Source organism: Saccopteryx bilineata, chromosome 1 (assembly GCF_036850765.1).
Source record: "Saccopteryx bilineata isolate mSacBil1 chromosome 1, mSacBil1_pri_phased_curated, whole genome shotgun sequence".
In the NCBI taxonomy this organism is placed as follows: domain Eukaryota; kingdom Metazoa; phylum Chordata; class Mammalia; order Chiroptera; family Emballonuridae; genus Saccopteryx; species Saccopteryx bilineata.
In genome coordinates, this window is record NC_089490.1 from 10,925,056 (window position 1) to 10,937,498 (window position 12,443).

Genomic DNA, 12,443 nt, shown 5'->3' on the forward strand with positions numbered 1-12,443 from the left:
GGGTAGAACTGGCCATGGGAGGGGTCTTCAGAAAGCTGAGACCTTGATGGAGAGAAAATGGGGCAGGGGAAGCTGGGCCAGGTCCTGAGATATGTGTTTGGGTCCTTGGGGGGGGGAGTTTGAAGTTGGGGAGGGGGTGGGGGGGCGGGCAGCAGGGACAAGCCTGGGACAGCCCCGGAGAGAGGAAGGCAACCCTGGAAATTCACACACTCCACCAAGCCAGGCCTTCTCCTTTCATTCTGACCGGGGACAGAGTGCTGGTTTCACTCTTGGCTTCCAAAGGAGCCCCAACGCCCTGATTTCTGCATGAAGTCCTCACCCCTCAGGACCTCTGTGTGTGGCCGTGTATCCCCCAAAGAATTCCTCCTGCTCCCCGCAGATTCCTGGAGACAGCCCCTGTCCTCTGAGCCCCTGGGCGTCACCATCTCCCCTCCAATGTCCCCCGTGTTTCCAAGCCCCCTCGCCTTGGAGGGGTTTCTTATTCCTCGAGGCCCTCAGGTGGTGGCCCTGTCTTCCAGGGAGCCCCACGCTCCGTCCCCACAGTCCTGAAGACCCGTTAGTGTGGCCCCTTCTCTCCGGAGGCTTCCGGTCACTCCCGTCCCTCACAGCCTCTCTCTAGCTGGCCGGGTGTGCTGGGGCCTCCTGACCACCACCCCTCCAGACCTTGAACCTGCGTGGTCCTGTCTCCTCGGCCTGTCCTTTGGATCCCCTGCGGAGCCCCTCGGGCCCCTGGTTCTCTGTGTGCCCCCAGCTCCTATCCCATCTGGGGCCTCTGTCTTCCCTCCACTCCTTAGGGAGACCTGAGAAACTCTCCCTGTTCTCCAGACAGACAGACAGACACGGGCGGGCAGCATTCCAGAGAAAAAAAAAAGGTTTATTGGACTCCAGCGAGGGTACACATAGCCCCTCGCGAGGTGTCCAGTCAAGCGGCGGCCCTCAGCCCACTGGTTCTCTCCCGGTCACCCTCCGGCCATGCCTCTCAGCTTCCTCTCCTGGGCCCAGCCGTCTCTGTCTCTCCTGAGGTCCCTCTATGATGCCCTCCTCTCCGTCCTCTATAAATAAATAACTTAATTTTTTCCTCTTCATAAATACCCCCCGTCCCTGCCTCCAGACAGCTCCCCCAGCTCCCGACGACGTGTCTGCTCCCGTCCACGTCCAGGCCTCCTGGGCCGGCAGCACGGGGCAGACAAACTCTCGGGGCCGCAGGAAAGCCTCAGGCCAGCGTCCGTCCGTCCGTCTGGGTGGTTCAGGGAGGTGCGGACCCTGGGGTGCGAGGACTCCTTGTTTGGAGGCCGCAGGTGACGTGTGAGCAGACCCGAGGTGGGGAAATGGCCGGACGGTCCACAGAGAGGCGTCCGCCCGCCCCTTGAAATGGTCAGGGTGGAGGCAAGGCGGGGAGGAGGCCTTGAGACCAATTTTTTTTTCTTTCTTTCTGGATTTTGCTACAGAGCGAAGGCTCCAAAGAAGACACTGCTGGGGCTGAGGAGCAGGTGGTCGACGCCGTCCGTGTGCGTGGACAGCTGGTCTCCCCGGGTGAGCAGGAACACGGCTCCCTGGTACACGGAGCGCACCCACGCTCCCTGTGGCCCCGCGCACACGGACTTCTGCGCGCTGAGGAGGGACACGTGGACGCGGTACTGGGAGGAGAAGAGCTGGACCTCGTGGGCCAGGTAGAGAGGGGCGGGGGCCGCCCGGGGGAAGCAGCCTTGCCCGGAGAACACCACCTGGGAGTAGACGAAGTAGAGGCCGCTGGTGGGGACCAGGAGCGAATTGTTGCTCAGCGAGAAGCCCTGGCGGAGGAAGGCGCGGTCCGCGTTCGCTCTCCAGCGCAGCGCCTTCTGGCTGCTGGGGTCTCCTGGGGAGAGCCGCAGGGGTGGGGGTGGCGGTCAAGGGCCTGGGGGGTCAGAGTTCTCAGCCCTAGACTGAGCTCCTGGGTGGGGGGCTGGGAGGACGGAAGGGAGTGGGAACCTCTGTTTTTTGGGGGGTGGGGTGGGTGGGGAAAGTTGGGGAGAAGTGGAGCACAGAGCTGCTTGGGGCCCTGAAGGGGGCGGGGCAGAGCCCGGGAGGGCAGGAGGGTGTTTACCAACAAGGTGAGCGGCCGGTTTGAGGGTGCCTTGTGCCCAGTGCTTCTGGGGGTGCTGTGGGACAGTCGGTGCAGCTGAGTGGCTGACATCCGGGAGCCCCTACGGGAGAATAGAGATGGGGAAGCTCAGGGCGCGAGGTTCTGCTGGGTCCCCACCCCTACGCCCCAGCCCCTCCTCCTGCGGCCTCACCTGGGCCCAAGGCAGCCGGGCCAGCAGCAGCCCTACAAGGAGGAGGCGCAGGTGTTCAGGGGGTGTCATGGGAGAACCTGCAGGGAGAGAGACAGTGATGGGGCGGGGCGGGGCGCCCGGCGGAAGATGGGTCTCCTCCACGGGCGGCAGGCGACAGCCACCACCAGAGACGAGGTGACACACAGACAAGGGGCCGACGTGCAGGCAGGGAAACTCCAAGGTGAGCAGCGGGGACAGAAAGACAGACAGAAACGGGAAGGGAACGGCAGAAACAGAGAACCGTGACAGAGAGAGAGAGAGAGAGAGAGAGACCACAGGTGGGGAGTCAGAGAGAGAGAGAGAGAGAGAGAGAGAGAGAGAACAAGCCAGAATCTAACCCACCAAGGCCCGGAGCTGCAGGAGGGGCCTGGCCCGGGCAGCAGGTGCAGGAGGGGCCCGCCAGAGTCCGCCACGGGGCAGCCCAAGGAGCCGGGGTGGGAGAGTGTCACCTGCTGTGCGGGGGGCCCCTGGGTCCCTTTATAGAGGAAGCGGCAGTGGCAGGCGGGTTCTAGGCCAGGGCTGGGGCCGGGGAAGCCCCCAGGGCTTAGAAGATGCTGCCTTTTCAGCTGAAGGCAGGAAAGGCTGAGGCCTGTGAGGGAACCGCAGGCCAGGGGCTCAGAAGACTGAGTTCTGGGAAAGGCGGTGGGGTCAGGGAGTAGTAGGGTCAGGCTTAGGAGTTCCAGGGAAGGACAGGAAATTCGGGGGAGCCAGAGGGGGAGCAGCCGGGGTGCAGGCTGGAGGCCGGGTTCCCCGAAGAGCTGTCACATCTAACACCTCGGCCTTCCTGGCTGACGGCAGGCTTCTCTCTGTGCCCATTTCCTGCTCCAGTACCCCCTTATCCTCGTCCCAAATGGCCCAAGTCACACTTGTACCAACCAGTATGTGTCCATCCTGGGTGGTCTGTCTGTCAGGGTTCACACGCAGAGCCACCGTGAGCCCCTTGCCTGGGACATCCTGGTTATACGCCCGTTGTCCCAGTGAAAATACTCATGGAGCCCTCTGCACAGGCGCCTCGGGAGAGAGACAGCTGCACGGTCCCCCCACCCAGAGAAGATGGCCGCAGTCACGTGACGGGCTGCGTCTCAGTCCTGAAGGGTGCCCTCCACCTCACCCCCCCAACAGAGCAGGTGTGCACAGCCCCAGACAAACACCGTCTAGGAGCGGGGAGGGTGGCCGCTGGGCCACTGGCCTGAAGCTGCGTCTGTAGAACCCATTCAGTGTTTTGAAACTGTTAAGGATTCCCCCCCCATTTTCCTGACGTGACTGAGGTGTGGCGAGGAGCTCCTCTTCCCAGAGGACAGCCTGGTGGACTTCTCCCTCCGTCCTCCGTGTAGAGCCGTGAAGCCACCACCCAGTTCCACATATTTTCGGGTGCCCAGAAGTTTCTTTCACGCTCCCTCCCAGTGAATACCCCTCCAGAGATAACCGCTTTCTGACCTCGATCACCATAGATTCTCTCTTCCTGCTGTTGAACCTCAGATAAACGAAACCACACAGCACGCGCTCCTCTGCGTTTGGTCTCTTCCCCGCGGGCAGGCGGGCAGGCGCTGTGCATGCGGGCGCCGCCCCCGGAGGTAGCGGCTTTCTCGTCGCCCCGTGACTTCTGCGGGGTGAAGGCGCTCTCCCTCATGCAGCCGGCCCTCCGTTGAGGGGGCCTTCGGCTTGCTTCTAGGTTTTGGCCAGTGTGACGCACATCGGGGTGAATCTTCTTGGACGGGAGCCAGTTGCGCCCCCGAGTTCTCAAGTTTCAGGGGTTTTAAAAAGAAAGCAGGGTTTTTTTTTTCTTTTTTTTCTTTTTTTTTCCAGAGACAGAGAGTCAGAGAGAGGGATAGACAGGGACAGACAGACAGGAACGGAGAGATGAGAAGCATCAATCATTAGTTTTTCGTTGAGCGTTGCAACACCTTAGTTGTTCATTGATTGCTTTCTCATATGTGCCTTGACCGCGGGCCTTCAGCAGACCAAGTAACCCCTTGCTCGAGCCAGCAACCTTGGGCTCAAGCTGGAGAGCTTTTGCTCAAACCAGATGAGCCCGTGCTCAAGCTGGCAACCTTGGGGTCTCGAACCTGGGTCTTCCGCATCCCAGTCTGACGCACTATCCACTGTGCCATCGCCCGGTCAGGCGTTTTGTTTTTTTTTAATTGGTGTTTCCGCAAGACTGACAGAACAAGGATCACCCTGATTCCGGGGGTCCTGCTTTCATCCGGGAGGGTGTTGGAGGGGCTGGTGCTGAGGGCGCGGTGACCGAGGCTGAATCCGTCCCCAACAACGACAGCACCCCCCTGTCCTAGGCACGAGGCCACTGAGGGGTTCCTGCTGTCCTGTGGCTCACGCATCACCTGCAGGCAGCGTGCGGGCTCGTTGGCTTTCCTCCCCCGCCTGAAGCCCTGCGGCTTCGCCTGGTGCGTGTTACTAGACTTGCGGTGATTTCTTTTCATTCCCATTCCATCTCCTCAAGCTCTCTCTCTGCTCCGCTAACGCTTATCGAGCACCTTGGACCTGACCTTGAGAACTCCGACAGGAAAGGCAGCCAGTCTCCTGACCTCTGGGGCCTCAAAGACCAGTGTGGGCGACGGGAAGGTTATCAGAAAATTCCAATAAGGTCTGATAAGTTTCGTGCCCGTTGGGCTCACGGCAGCCCACAGACAAGCCGTCGAACTCCAGCAGAGGCGATTCAGGCACCAGGTGTTGAGCCAAAGAGGATGGTGGGGAGTATGCCAGACAGAGGGAACAGCATGGAACAGCATGGGAGGGACCGGAACCACAGGGACGGAGCACACTGGCCGTGCAGCCGGGTGCAGACAGACGGAAGGGCGGCGGCCAGCTGGGGAGGCTGCCCTGAGAGCGCATCCTGACCGCTTGAAACCATGAGAAGTTTACATTTCGTTCTAAAGGTGTTGGGGAGTCACCAAGAATTTTAAGTGAGAGAGGGCCCTACCAGACCGCTGTGTGAGAAAGAGGAGTCTGGCCTGACCTGTGGTGGCGCAGTGGATAAAGCCTCAACCTGGAACACTGAGGTCACCGGTTCAAAACCCCTGGCTTGCCTGGTCAAGGCACAGGAGTTGATGCTTCCTGCTCCTGCCCCTTCTCTCTCTTTCTCTCTCTCTAAACATGAATAAATAGAAAGAAAGAGAGAAAGAAAGAAAGAAAGAAAGAAAGAAAGAAAGAAAGAAAGAGAAAGAAGAGTCTGGCAGCTGTGGACAGTGGGTTGGGGTATGGGAGTTGGGGGGAGGGGGCTGAGGGAGGGGTCACAGATGAATCTTTTAGACACCTTGGTCTGCATCTCGGCTTCTCATTGTTAACCTCACTGTTTCTTGTGTCTCCTCTGTGGGTCTCTCTCTTGGTCCCTGACCCTTTCCTTTCTCCATATCCCTCTCTCTCTGGGGGGGGGGGTTCTCTCCCTGTTGTGGGTTTCTGTCTTTCAGTGGTAGGGGCTGGTGCTCAGAACCCTCTCAGCTCTCTAACAACGTTGAAGGGCGTGGCAGGTGAACAGTGAGAACCAGAAAGGGAGGAACGAGGTCAGAGAGAAAGACGGAGGCTCCGACGAACAGAAAGGGGAAGGTGGGCAGCGGTGGGCAGACCCGAGAGACAGAGAGGAGGAAGGGCGAGAGCCCGGGCTGGCGCTGGGGGTCACGGAAGTTGGCGCTGTGCTGCAGGGCGCTCCTTGAGACGGGCCAATCTTGGTTTCAATCTCAGTTTCAGAGGTTGTGTGAAATTCGGTTTCTTTCTTGGGGTGGCCAGCAGTTGGTTTGGGGCTTTCCCTGAGTGGGAGCGCTGGTGGCTGGAGTCTTGTGCCCCAAAACTGAGGGAGATGCAGTCTCCACAGTGGTCTCTGTGGGGAGACCAGCGAAATCTCTGACGCTCTCAGTGTGGCTGGAGTGACACGAGCTCCACCCAAACGGAGCCTCAAGATCAAAACTGGGATCTCGTACCAACCTTGACCCGAACCCCAATTTAACCTCAACCCAAATCACAGCTCAAACTCAACCCTCTCGTCAAATCTAGACACGTCCCAATGAATGAGGTCCTAAACAAACTTATCGTCTAAAACTAACCCAACCTTGTCTCTAGAGCTCATCTTGAAACCAACTGTTTGCTATGCCTTAACCCTACAGGGCACCCTGACTCTAAAGATAAGCCCAGACTGAGCCACAGACCAGACGCTGAGCTTCCCCCATTCTCCATCCCTCCCTCCCCGCACTGTCTTTCCTGGGCAGGCATTGTGTGCTGGGGTGCGGTGGCAAGCCAGTCGGCGGGGACCCCAGCCCCCCCCGGAGGCAAGATGGAAGAGAAATCCACCAGAGAGGAGAGCGACCGGTGAGAGGCGCTGGGAGGAAGTAAGATGGGGTGTGGCAAGGGTGGCGGGGACTGCTCAGACCCCGAGGCCAGGAAAGGCCTCTCTGAATGAGTGGCGTTTAAGCTGAGACCCAGAAGGCCAGAGTGACCGGCCGGAGATTTGCAGGGAAAGCATTGCAGGCACAGGGGGCTAGCATCTGTGAAGGCCAGAGGGTGGGCACCAGCTCGGGGTGTGGAGGGGCAGAAAGGAGCCAGTATGGCATGGCAGAGGGTGGCAGAGGCGGTCAGAGGGGAGAGCAGGGCCTGGGTCACACAAGGCCAGGCAAGGGGGGGGGGGCGGCGGGTTTTATTCAACCATGGGAAGCTCTGGAGGATGTCCGTGTGTGGGCATGTGTGTGTGTAAGAGAGAGATGGAGAGGCAGAGAGGGATAGAGAGACAGAAAGAGAGATGGAGGGACAGAGAGGGAGAGAGAGAGAGAAGGAGGGGTGTGAGGCAGAGGTGACGGGGTGCACAGGTGTAAAGAGCACTGTGGTCCCCTGTTCAGACAGACTTGTAGGAGGCCACACTGAGAGCCCAGACAGCAGATCGGAGGCCATTGCCCTGATCCGGGAGAGAAGATGGTGGCGGCCACGAAGATGGATGGTGACAACTAGATAATCTGGGATATCGTTCAGGGGTTAGAACTGACGGGACTGGAGGATGGACCGGAGAGATGGCCGGGGTGGGGGTGAAGACGGGGAGACCGGCCGAGAGGCAGGTTCCGATGGGGCGGGAGAACCAAAATGCTCAGGTTTGGACCTGGTAAGCCTCTACCTCTTGGGGGCTGTAGCATGAAGTATGTAGGGGTTTAGGGCCACGGAACCGGAAGAGACACCGATCTCGTGCGTCCCCCCCAACCCCCCACGCCAAGACCCCTTCAAGGTATTTGTTTCCCCTCGTCTTCCATTTTTAGCCAGAACCAGCAACCTCCCGTCTCCAGAGGCAAAACCATCTAGACTTTGTCTTCTGAGCTCTCCCTGGGGTTGAACCTTCTCTGGGTGAGACAACCCACCCACTCCACAATCTTCTGTGGAGCTCTCTTTCTAGTCGAAGCCTCTGTTTCATTTTTGAAAGCACATTTGGAAACCTGGATTCATCCTAACAACGCTCCTTCTGTCTTTGATGGAGCCTGCTCTTCCTTCCGCTTGCATCGCTAAGGGCAGGGGGCTGGGAGAGGCCCCTGCTCTCCCCTCTCCCCCCACACCGCTGCTGACATCCTCTTCCTCTCGAAGCCCAGCCCTTTTGCACTGGCCATGCTCTTCCTGTCGGTACACTAGTCTTCACCAACATATCTGTCACGCTTTTTTTTTTTTTTTTTCTGAGAGAGAAAGAGAGAGAGAGGAAGGGAGACAGATGAGAAGCATCAATTCATAGTTGCATCACTTTAGTTGTTCATGGATTACTTCTCATATGTGCCTTGATGGGGGGGGGAGTGACTCATGCTGAGCCAGTGACCCCTAGTTCAAGCTGGCAACCTCGTGCTCAGGCCGGATGAGCCCGCACTCAAGCCGGCGACCTCAGGGTTTTGAGCCTGGGCCCTCAGCATCCCGGGTCAGTGCTCTATCCCCTGTGCCGCCGCCTGGTCAGGCTGTCTGTCATGCTCTTGACAACTAGCACATCTAGCTCTGTGTCTGTCCGTATCTCATCCCCGACCACCATCTTTCCAGATTCCAAAACCACAAAGATGAGTCTTCCACGCCGGCCTCTCGGTGCTGCAGCTTTGCAATCACCTCCCCGATGCTCTACCAGGACGACCTTGGAGAACTTGATTCGGGTAAACCTAACGATCTCGTTCTTGAGTCTTTCTCCTCGGCTGCCACACTGCAGGGGTCAGCGCACTACCTGCGGTCTGTGACTGGTCCTGACCGCCTGGTGTCAGGGAGCCCCCCTGCCTACTCCCCCCCCCCCCTGGTGTTTCTTAGCCTTCTTCGCAGACTCCACGCCTCTCTCGCGCCCCGCCCCGCCTCTTCACTCTCGGTTAGTGTCATCTATTTTCCTGAGCCGAGGGCCATCCAGGGTAGAGCTCCTGACCTCTTTCTTTTCCCTTTGACTTTGCTTCATTGTTGCTTTCTTCTTGACTGAGAGAAGTTGCTTTCTCCTGTCCTAGGCTGATCCTTTGTACTCTGACTCCCACCTCCTCTGTCTTTACTGTATTCTTTCTCCCCTTTCTTATGTTTTCAGTGTCTTTCTCTCTTCCTGCCCCTTTCCTTCATTTTACGTATTCAAATACTTTTTTTTCTTGAAAATAAAAACCCAGCCTGGCCCTGGCTGGTTGCTCAGTGGATAGAGCATGGGCCTGGCATATGGAAGACCTGGGTTGGAGCCCCGGTCAGGGCACACAGGAGAAGCGCCCATCTGCTTCTCTCCTCCTCCCTCTCCCCCTTCTCTCCCTCTTCCTCTCCTGCAGCCAGTGGCTCAATTGCTTTGGGTGTCGACCCCAGGTGCTGAAGATAGCTCGGTAGATTTGAGCATCGGCCCCAGACAGGGGTGGCCGGATGGATCCTGGTTGGGGTATATGCGGGAGTCTTGTGTTTCTATCTCCCCTTCTCTCATTTTTTTAAAAAAAAAAAAAGAAAAAAAGAAAAGAACCCTTCCCTGACTCTCTTTCTCCCTCAGATGTCCGCTCCATCTCTCACCTTCCTTTTCTGTGTGATATGTCAAGAGGCTAATCACCCCCTCACCTAACAACTTTTTCGGGAACCAGTAACATTTTCCTCGGCTGTGTGACTCGTGGGTTGAACTGGAGATGCCTCTTCGTTTCCTCCTCACTCACCATTCTGTGACTTCGTACCCACCGCCTTCCTTTCCTCACCCCTCCCACTCACTCCTCAGCCTCTGTCAAGAGGTGTTGGGCCCCTCTGCTAAGTGGAAATAATTTTCTTGAAATTCGTAATCATTCTAGATCCTGAACCTCAAGGATCATTTCAACCCTCACCTCCTTGACCTCTCGGAAGCGCCAGAGGCGGCCTCTGCCTGGCACGCCCCGCCCCCGCCCTACTTCTCCGGCTCCCCCAGCCTCTTCCCTCCCTGGGTCCTCCTCGGGGCTCCTCTCCTCGCCTCTCTTTTGGAAATCCTGTCCATTCAGAACTTCAACCTCCACTGGGAGAGGAGGGGTGCCCAAATCCATGCATGCCTCCACCCCGGACTGCCCTCCAGTGCGCCCCACCCGCTGGCAGGAAACCGGCACCCAGGTGGTCCGCCAGCACCTGCGACTTGGGGCCTGCTGCCAGCACCTGACTGCTCCTGGACCTCGCACCTCCCGGTGTTAGGTGTGCTTGTTATGTGTATCCTTGTCCAGTGTTTCTTTCATTAGACCGCAAACGCGGGGGGCAGTGGCTTGACTTCACTCGTACCCATGGTCTAGCAGAGCACCTTGCTCTGATCAGCTGCCGAAGAAACATTTATTGGTTGAATGTCTGAAATGAACATCTCGCCTTTCCTCACCGCCACTCAGCTCCTCGGTGTGGGGCGCCATCACCTTTCTAGTCCGCCTGGCTCAGAACTGGGGAGTCACCTAAAACTCCTGTCCCCTCTGGGAGTCACCTCAGACCCCTGTCCCCTCAGGCCCACCATCCAGTCAGTTGTCTGCTTCTTTTATTTTATTTTATTTTATCGCTTTTAGAGAGAGGGGAGAAAGAGAGAGAGAGATGGGGGAGAAGCATCAACTCATAGTAGCTGCTTCCAGTATGTGTCTTAACCCGGCAAACACTGGGGTTTCGAACCGGCGACCTCAGCGTTCCAGGTGGACACTTTATCCACTGCGCCACCACAGGTCAGGCCCAGTTGTCTTCTCTTGAGTTATCTATCCTCTTGCAGCTTCTATAATCTGTTCCCTCTTTAAACGCCTTTTGGAGTTTACGGGGACCGCGGTAGTAGGTACACGAGTCTTAGAGGAAGAGGCGCGTAGTGACCCCGTTGCTGTTCGGCTGTGTGGCCTTCCGCACGTTCCGGGGTGTGTATCAGCCTCGGGTTCCTCCTCTGCGCCGAGGGGACCTGCGCCCACCTTCTGGAGCAGTTGCTGACGGGATCACTACTGTTAGGAAGGGGCCTGACATAGGCACACGCAGCTGGTGTTCAAAACACCGCATTCTTCTTCCCCTCCGTGCGGGCCCTGCAGCGCTGTCCTGCATGGGGGTCCCAGTGCGCCCGCGCCTCGCCGCCCTGCACTGGAGGAAGTCGGGATCCAGCACGTGGGATGCGGGGCTCTCTCTTTCAGCACGTGCTCACTCACACCTGTGCTTGTCCATCTCGGGACACTTTTCCCCAACGTACTGTTTTCTGACTCGCAGCCTCTGCTCGGGCCATTCCATTTACCTGCGAAGCCCTTCCGTCCACCTCCGGCCGCAGAGACCCTGCCCACGGGTCAGCGCAAGCCCGCATGCCCTCTCCTTCCCCTGAGGCCCCTCTCCGTGTCCACCGCCCCCCCCCCCCCAGCGCGGGCGGGGCACAGCCCGTGGGTGTGGGCCGGCCTCCCCTAAGGGCTGCACACCTGAAGCAGAGGTTATCTTTGGGACACCTGCTGCTTGGCCCATCTGAACTAAATGGAGTCCCCCTGCGGGTCCCTTTCCTGACTTAACCCAGACCTGCCCCGACCCCAGTCCCCAAAGGGACCCTCTTCAGTGTGACCAGGCTCATTCCCAATCCTGTTTCTCCCGCTGACACCCAAAGCCCCCTCCACCGAGAACGCACTCCTCGTTACCACGCACGAAGGAGGCCCTCCCCCGCGTTTCACGGCGGGCCCTGAGTCACCCCTTGGGGATGCCTGGGCCCGCTCCCCGCCCCCACCTCGGGGGACAGGATGCCTGCTGCCTGGCCCCAGGGGGTCAGAGGAAGCCAGGGCCTCTAGGGCTCAGTATTTTTATCAGCCTAGGAAAAAGAGGCACAGAAACGGAAACGGTGTGGTCAGAGAAAGTGAAGAGCCCTGATCTCAGGGGAACCCCCCCCAGGGCTGGGGGCCAGACACCGTGGAGGGACACTGAGAAGAGGGAGTGGGGGGCGGCCTGCAGGCCTTATTTTGCTGCGGTTTTATCTAACTCTTGCAGAGGGTAAGCGACGTGCTTAAACTCCATAGATCTGGACGGATGGAGGAGCAAATCCGGGCACCAGCGTTATCTGCCGCTTACCTGTCAACCCCCAGCTTGGCGTCCGGACCCCCCTCCCCCCGAACCCGAGCTCTTTGCATGCCACTTCCGAAACCCCCGGCCTGCCAGCGGAACCGGACGCCTGGGTTGCTCACAGCTCAGTCTCTTCTCTGAATCACAGCGGCTTCCTCTCCCGGGCTCTTCTCACCAGCCCTTCCTCCTCCTGCCCCAGCACCTGCCCAGGCCCGAGGCCTGGTTCTTCGACTTCTCCCAGGGTCTCATGCTCACCCCACATTTCCATCCCTCATTCCCAGGGGACTGCCCCTCCCGGTCCTCCAACACCCTCCCCTTTGACCCCTGGGCTTCTCCTGTGCAGACCGGGCTCCCAATATGAAAACCAAGTCTCTGATTCATAAGCTCCTCTGATGTAGACAAGTGCAGACTGCGCATGCCAGCTCAAGCCTGTACTTCCATTCCTGCCCTTTCTTTAAGAAAAAAAATTTTTTTGGGGGGAGGGGTACAGACATACAGCAACGGAGAGAGATGAGAGGCATCACCTCATAGTTGCAGCACTGTAGTTAGTTGTTCATGGATTGCTTTCTCATCCGAGCCTTGACTGGGCGGTTCCAGCTAAGCCAGTGACCCCTTGCTCAAGCCAGCCACCATGGGGTCATGTCGATGATCCCGCACTCAACCTGGTGAACCCGCGCTCAA

At 58.5% G+C, this 12,443-nt stretch overlaps 1 protein-coding gene and 1 long non-coding RNA gene across 4 annotated transcripts; one reads left to right on the forward strand and one right to left on the reverse strand.

The window, feature by feature from the left end:
* Positions 1-1,223: 1,223 nt before the first annotated feature.
* Positions 1,224-3,214, reverse strand: LTA (lymphotoxin alpha). Of its 2 annotated transcripts, none has more exons than XM_066252899.1 (4): positions 3,189-3,214; positions 2,274-2,350; positions 2,084-2,183; positions 1,224-1,855 (listed from the first exon to the last, which is right to left on the reverse strand). In XM_066252899.1, the coding sequence occupies exons 2-4, from the start codon at positions 2,340-2,342 to the stop codon at positions 1,443-1,445; spliced, it is 582 nt and encodes a 193-aa protein (XP_066108996.1). In that variant the 5' UTR covers positions 2,343-2,350; positions 3,189-3,214; the 3' UTR covers positions 1,224-1,442. The 2 variants fall into 2 exon arrangements, with proteins under 2 accessions (XP_066108996.1, XP_066108995.1); XM_066252898.1 differs by lacking the exon at positions 3,189-3,214 and adding an exon at positions 2,655-2,780.
* On the forward strand, positions 1,622-8,423 carry LOC136319772 (uncharacterized). Of its 2 annotated transcripts, none has more exons than XR_010728210.1 (3): positions 1,622-1,670; positions 6,530-6,629; positions 8,316-8,423. It is a non-coding gene; the product is annotated as an uncharacterized lncRNA (long non-coding RNA). The 2 variants fall into 2 exon arrangements; XR_010728209.1 differs by lacking the exon at positions 1,622-1,670 and adding an exon at positions 2,457-2,493.
* Positions 8,424-12,443: the final 4,020 nt, after the last annotated feature.

Bases quoted from the DNA above. Each gene is read 5' to 3' on its own strand.
- LTA (XM_066252899.1), bottom strand. From the start codon at position 2,342: ATGACACCCCCTGAACACCTGCGCCTCCTCCTTGTAGGGCTGCTGCTG. The intron at 2,184-2,273 runs GTGAGGCCGCAG...ATTCTCCCGTAG, and splicing joins CCCGGCTGCCTTGGGCCCAG to GGGCTCCCGGATGTCAGCCA. The intron at 1,856-2,083 runs GTAAACACCCTC...GGCTCTCCCCAG, and splicing joins ACCGGCCGCTCACCTTGTTG to GAGACCCCAGCAGCCAGAAG.